The sequence below is a fragment of the Phocoena phocoena genome, chromosome 1, assembly GCF_963924675.1.
Source record: "Phocoena phocoena chromosome 1, mPhoPho1.1, whole genome shotgun sequence".
Classification (NCBI taxonomy): Eukaryota; Metazoa; Chordata; class Mammalia; order Artiodactyla; family Phocoenidae; genus Phocoena; species Phocoena phocoena.
The window spans coordinates 80,180,391-80,185,702 of record NC_089219.1 but is presented as its reverse complement, the minus strand read 5'-3'; the positions used below and the strand labels follow the sequence as shown (position 1 = coordinate 80,185,702).

Genomic DNA, 5,312 nt, shown 5'->3' with positions numbered 1-5,312 from the left:
GTCACCTCCTGCTGCCTGCACCTCCGTCTGGCTCTCCTGCGCAGCCACCGCCGCGCCACGTGCGCGATCGTTCCTGGAGCGCACGCTCGGTGCTTCCTCAACAATTTTTGTAACTTCCCCCCCTATCTTCCTTTCCCCCAAACTCCTACTTTTTGCATTAGGGTAAAAAAAAAAAAAGTGTCGCAAGTATCCACGGATTGCCACCTCCCAATTTTCCTTCCCTCCCCGCCCCACTTTTTTTGTTTGTTTGTGTTTTAAGCGGCGACATTGTTTCGTGTTATTCTGCTTTACGATCGATAGCTTCCTTTGCTTGGTCGGGGCGGCAGCGGAGCGGCGGAGTGGCGTGGACCTCATGTAGAAATGACAACAATGGAAGGGGCCAGCGGGTCGAGTTTTGGAATAGACACGATTTTGTCCAGTGCCAGTTCGGGCAGCCCCGGCATGATGAATGGAGATTTCCGCCCGCTCGGCGAGGCCAGGACCGCGGATTTTAGGAGTCAGGCCACTCCGTCTCCCTGTTCGGAGATTGATACTGTAGGAACAGCGCCTTCCTCTCCTATCTCGGTCGCCATGGAGCCCCCGGAACCGCATGTGATAGCGGACGGCCCCCAGCATCACCACCACCTCCACCACAGCCAACAGCCGCCGCCGCCGCCGCCGACAGCCGCGGCCCCCACGCAAAGTTTGCAGCCTTCGCCGCAACCGCCGCCGCCGCAGCCGCCACCCGCCCAGCAGCTGGGCTCGGCCGCCTCGGTCCCCAGGACTTCCACCTCTTCTTTTTTAATTAAGGACATCTTGGGCGACAGCAAACCTCTGGCGGCGTGTGCACCGTACAGCACCAGCGTCTCCTCTCCCCACCACACCCCGAAGCAGGAGAGCAACGCAGCACACGAGAGCTTCAGGCCAAAGCTCGAGCAGGAGGACAGCAAAACCAAACTCGACAAGCGGGAAGAGTCCCAGAGCGACATCAAATGCCACGGTGAGTCGCGCCGCCTTGGCTCCCTCAGCCGTCTAGCTTCTCCTCCTCTTGCTTCCCTGTCTCCCCTTCTGTCTCCCGCGAATCTCTGTTGGGATTCGAAGGCGATTCTCAGCTTCTAAGGCGATAGCGCCACGGTCAAAAACTGCAAGCGGGAGGGAGGCCTGGGCGTGCGATTTGGAGACTCGTCCCAAGTTCTGATTATTGTTACATTTCTACCTCCCAACCCTCACCGCCATCCAGCTCCTTTCTTTGTTTTACTTCATTTTAATTTATTAGGAAGGGGGCAGAGGTGGAGGGTATCTGACGGGAAATACTTTAGTGTTTCGTAGTGCCTAGGGGTGTGATCACAACGTGGTGCTTATTATTTAATGCAAATCATTCCATCCTTCCTACACACCGTATTTTCTGAACACTGGAACGGGAATTATCAGATATAGCGAAGGGAGAAATTCCGAAGCGATTAACAGGGAAACTTTTTTAAAAAAATTATTAGATCGTGATTAATATAGGGAAGGCCACACGGTAAAAAATTATAGAGTTCCAATTAAAAAAAATAATCTTCCTACCCCATGGTGCTAACTGAATATCTGTATTTCAGTAAGAGTTTTGGCCCCTTACAAGTAAATTGGGAGGTAGCATTTATGAAAGTAAAATTTTATGGAATTGGATATCTATTTTTGTAAAATCAAAAGATGGCAATGGAATTGTCCTTCAACTCCTTTTTCCCACCTTCTCCCCAGAGAATTTCATAAGTGTTCTGGTCTTTGCATAGCAAAAGAGTTTTAACATATGAGGAGAGTTCTCTTTTTTCCCTTTACTGATAAGCTTATTATTATTATTAATCTTTGTCCTCTCTGGGAAAGATGTGTGCTGACTGTCTGGAAGGTAGGATATTGCCTCTTCATTTTACTATTGTATCATTAGCATAATAGTGCCCAAAACAGATGTACAGTCTGGTCTGGCGATTTTTTGTGCACCAACCTCCCCAGTGGGTCAATTAGAGAGATTATGGTTCTTCCTGCAGGGAAGATCAAGGAGCGCAGCAAAAACGGGTACAAACAGAGGGATTGACATATCGATTTCCCAGCATTTCAGTAAAAAACCAAAGTTGACAAATAGAATCCGGAAATCTCTGGGCTGTCACCTGGATGGGCTCAGTGATTTTGAGCTGAACGCAGTGTCTGGGAGACATTCTTTCTGAAGCTTTAAGAGACCTGATGCAAGCAGCTGCAGAGAGCTTGATCCAACATTTCCCAAGTGCATCTGAAAAAAGGAAAACAAATGCCTATAACTTTTAGTAAACAGGAGAAGTAAAATGAAAAAAGTGCCCCCTTCTCAAAAATAAAAAAAAAGTTGAAAGACCTTTTAAAAACTAACACATAAGAAAATATGAAGTCAGGGTGAAAACAGTAATGGAAAGGGACAGGGTCTCCCCCCCAGTCAAGGAAACAATTAAGAAAAGCACCCTTTATCATAAAGTTTTTTTTTTTTTCATTTTCATTTCCAAAGACGGGAAGATCCAGCACTCTTTTGGAACCCTCTTAGGAGCTCTGCACAAGGCTCCACACTCCCTAGTCAGCAGTTGGTCCTCTTCCTCCATACTGGCTAAGGTCCAAGTATGTTTATAAGGAAGGTGACAGAGTATAGTTCCTCCACCCCCAGACCAGCAGCTGGCTTGGGAATGTGGAAGTGTGTGCCAGGAGGACACTCCATCCTTCCCCATTCCAGGCTACCTTACGGCCGTGTCTGGGTTTCTATGTAGGAACAAAGGAGGAAGGAGACCGGGAGATTACGAGTAGCCGAGAGAGTCCCCCTGTGAGAGCCAAAAAACCTCGCAAAGCCAGGACGGCTTTCTCCGACCACCAACTCAATCAACTGGAGCGTAGCTTTGAGCGACAGAAGTACCTGAGTGTGCAGGACCGCATGGACCTGGCAGCTGCGCTCAATCTCACTGACACCCAGGTCAAGACCTGGTACCAGAACCGCAGGTAAGGGAGGCTATGTGGGAGAGCAAAGGCGTCTGGCCATCCAGGTCAAGATTACTACACCAATCTTCTTCCCTCCTGGCCTTGGAGACACTAAGGACTCAGAGGGCCCTGAGCTGGCAGTCGGGGGCTTTCTGGCTGGAGGAGGGATTAGCCACACCTCCAAGGTGAAAGGGATCGTTGGGTAGCTGGAGTTTGGAGAATTTTGCACTTCTAAGTGTCCTTAACATATGATAGTTTCTCCCTCAAACCTGAGTGGCTGAAATTTACCCCATTTTGCCCCCAAATCAATCAAGCCACACCTTTTCAAACTGAGACATCGGTGTAGGAGATACTCAGGCCCATAAAACCTGTGCATTGCACCATTTTGGGCCTGCCCCAGGATGGTTCCAAATATCTATAGCTGGTCACACAGTCTGGCTGTATCCATCCTGGAAGAGCTGACCCACTGGCCTCGGCTTAAAAGTCCTTGCTTGTCCTGTGAGGCAGTTGGAAGAGGTAGAGTTGGCAGCCGGTCAGGCATCTAGACTGAGGGTCTGTCCCCTATTCTGGCCACCTCAGAGCCCTCCAGGAACCACGGCTTCCCTTGAAAGGAAATTAGGAAAGGGGCTGACAGTACTTGTAGGCCCCTGAACTGCAGTGTGAACCCAACCTGTGCGGTCTGGGGCCGAGGTTATGCCGAGTTTCCAAGCCTGACGGTTGTCTCCCTTGTCTCGATTTTCTCTCCCCCTCCTTTTCTCTCATTTGTGTTCTAATCGTCCATAAGTGTGGTTGGAAATGCCCATCCAGTTGTCATCTTTACCATAATTTTCTGTCTCATTACATACGGTTTCAGCCACCCTAATTCTGTCGGAAAACATTAGTGTCATTTGTAGCCAATTTAAAATGGGCGACATGTTTATTAATTTGGCTGGAGCTGCCGGGTATGGAGGGCCCACCAGCCCTGCGTTCCGAAGGAGGCATCTGATAAAGGCCTACTGCCTCTTCTTCTAGTGGGGTGCGGTGGGGGAGGGAGGAGACTGAGAGGAGCTGATCACAGGTTTTAATTGTTACTCTCTCTCAGGGGAGAAAAGATCCTGAAATGCATTTTTCCCCTCCTGGAATGGCCCCGAGGTACTGTCCCCATGGGAGAGTCCTCCCTCAAACGAATTCCGTTTTGAAACCCTTGTCACCTTCCTGGCTCTTAAACTGCCCCCCCCAAAACACCTGCCATAAGGTCCTGTCAGGCCGATGAGAGAGATGTGTCTCCACAGCCCTGGGGACCAAGAGGGCCAGGGGTCCAAGGCCCAGGAGTCTGTGTCCCTTTGTTTACGGTTTCTTCTCACTCAGCCTGGAGGAAAGGGGGAGGGGCAGAGAGCAGACATTCTGGGATTGCTGGGGAGCCACTTGGGGAAGGAAATTAGAGGAGGAGGGAGAAGACTGCCTATAGAAAGAGTGGTCTCCGTTGGCCTCCAGGAAAGTTTCAGGCAGTAGCCAAACAGTAAGGGGGGGGCAACGTCAGAGCAAAAAGTCAGGAAAAGGTAGCAAAGATTGGAGAATTTTATTTATGAATGTCTCAGACATTGATGGCATCGTTTGGGAAACTGACTTGGATTTGGGTGATTCTGGGAGGGAGAGGGTGGGATAGGGGGCAAGGAGGTGTGCTTCATTCCTGGTTCTTAGCGCTCTCTAAGTCTTCCTGTGCTCCCCGAGGAAGAGAAGGCAGGTGAGGGGGGAGAACGGGCCTTGGTGCCTGGGCAGTGCCCACAGCTGCAGGGTGCACGCACGCCTGCTTTTATTTCAGGACCAAGTGGAAGCGGCAGACTGCGGTGGGCCTGGAGCTGCTGGCCGAGGCAGGGAATTACTCGGCACTGCAGAGGATGTTTCCGTCGCCTTATTTCTACCACCCAAGCTTGCTGGGCAGCATGGACAGTACTACCGCCGCGGCGGCCGCCGCCGCCATGTACAGCAGCATGTACCGGACTCCTCCTGCACCCCATCCCCAGCTGCAGCGGCCCCTGGTGCCCCGAGTGCTCATCCACGGCCTGGGGCCTGGGGGACAGCCGGCCCTCAATCCCCTGTCCAACCCCATCCCAGGCACCCCACATCCCCGGTGAAGAGCAAGTCACTGTCCCTCCCTGTCCCCTCCCCGACCCGGACAGCTGCCCCTCCTCTCCCGGTACCAGGCTGTCCGGCCTCCCTTGCAGCCAACCGGGTAGCAAAGAAGTAAGAGAGGAAGACACTCACCAGCGGGTGGAGGGGGGGCCCAAAGAGGAGCCAGCCCTCCACTCTCCATCTCCCCACCCCCAGAGACAGGGCTGGAAAGCTCCCCACAGGAGTGTGACTGGCGAAAACGCCGACTCCACACA

At 51.9% G+C, this 5,312-nt stretch overlaps 1 protein-coding gene across 1 annotated transcript; it reads left to right on the top strand.

The window, feature by feature from the left end:
• The first annotated feature begins 360 nt into the window (after positions 1-360).
• BARHL2 (BarH like homeobox 2) lies at positions 361-5,060 on the top strand. Its single transcript, XM_065892191.1, has 3 exons — positions 361-979; positions 2,742-2,967; positions 4,748-5,060. Exons 1-3 carry the CDS (start codon positions 361-363, stop codon positions 5,058-5,060), a joined length of 1,158 nt encoding a protein of 385 aa, XP_065748263.1.
• The last annotated feature ends 252 nt before the right edge of the window (positions 5,061-5,312 follow it).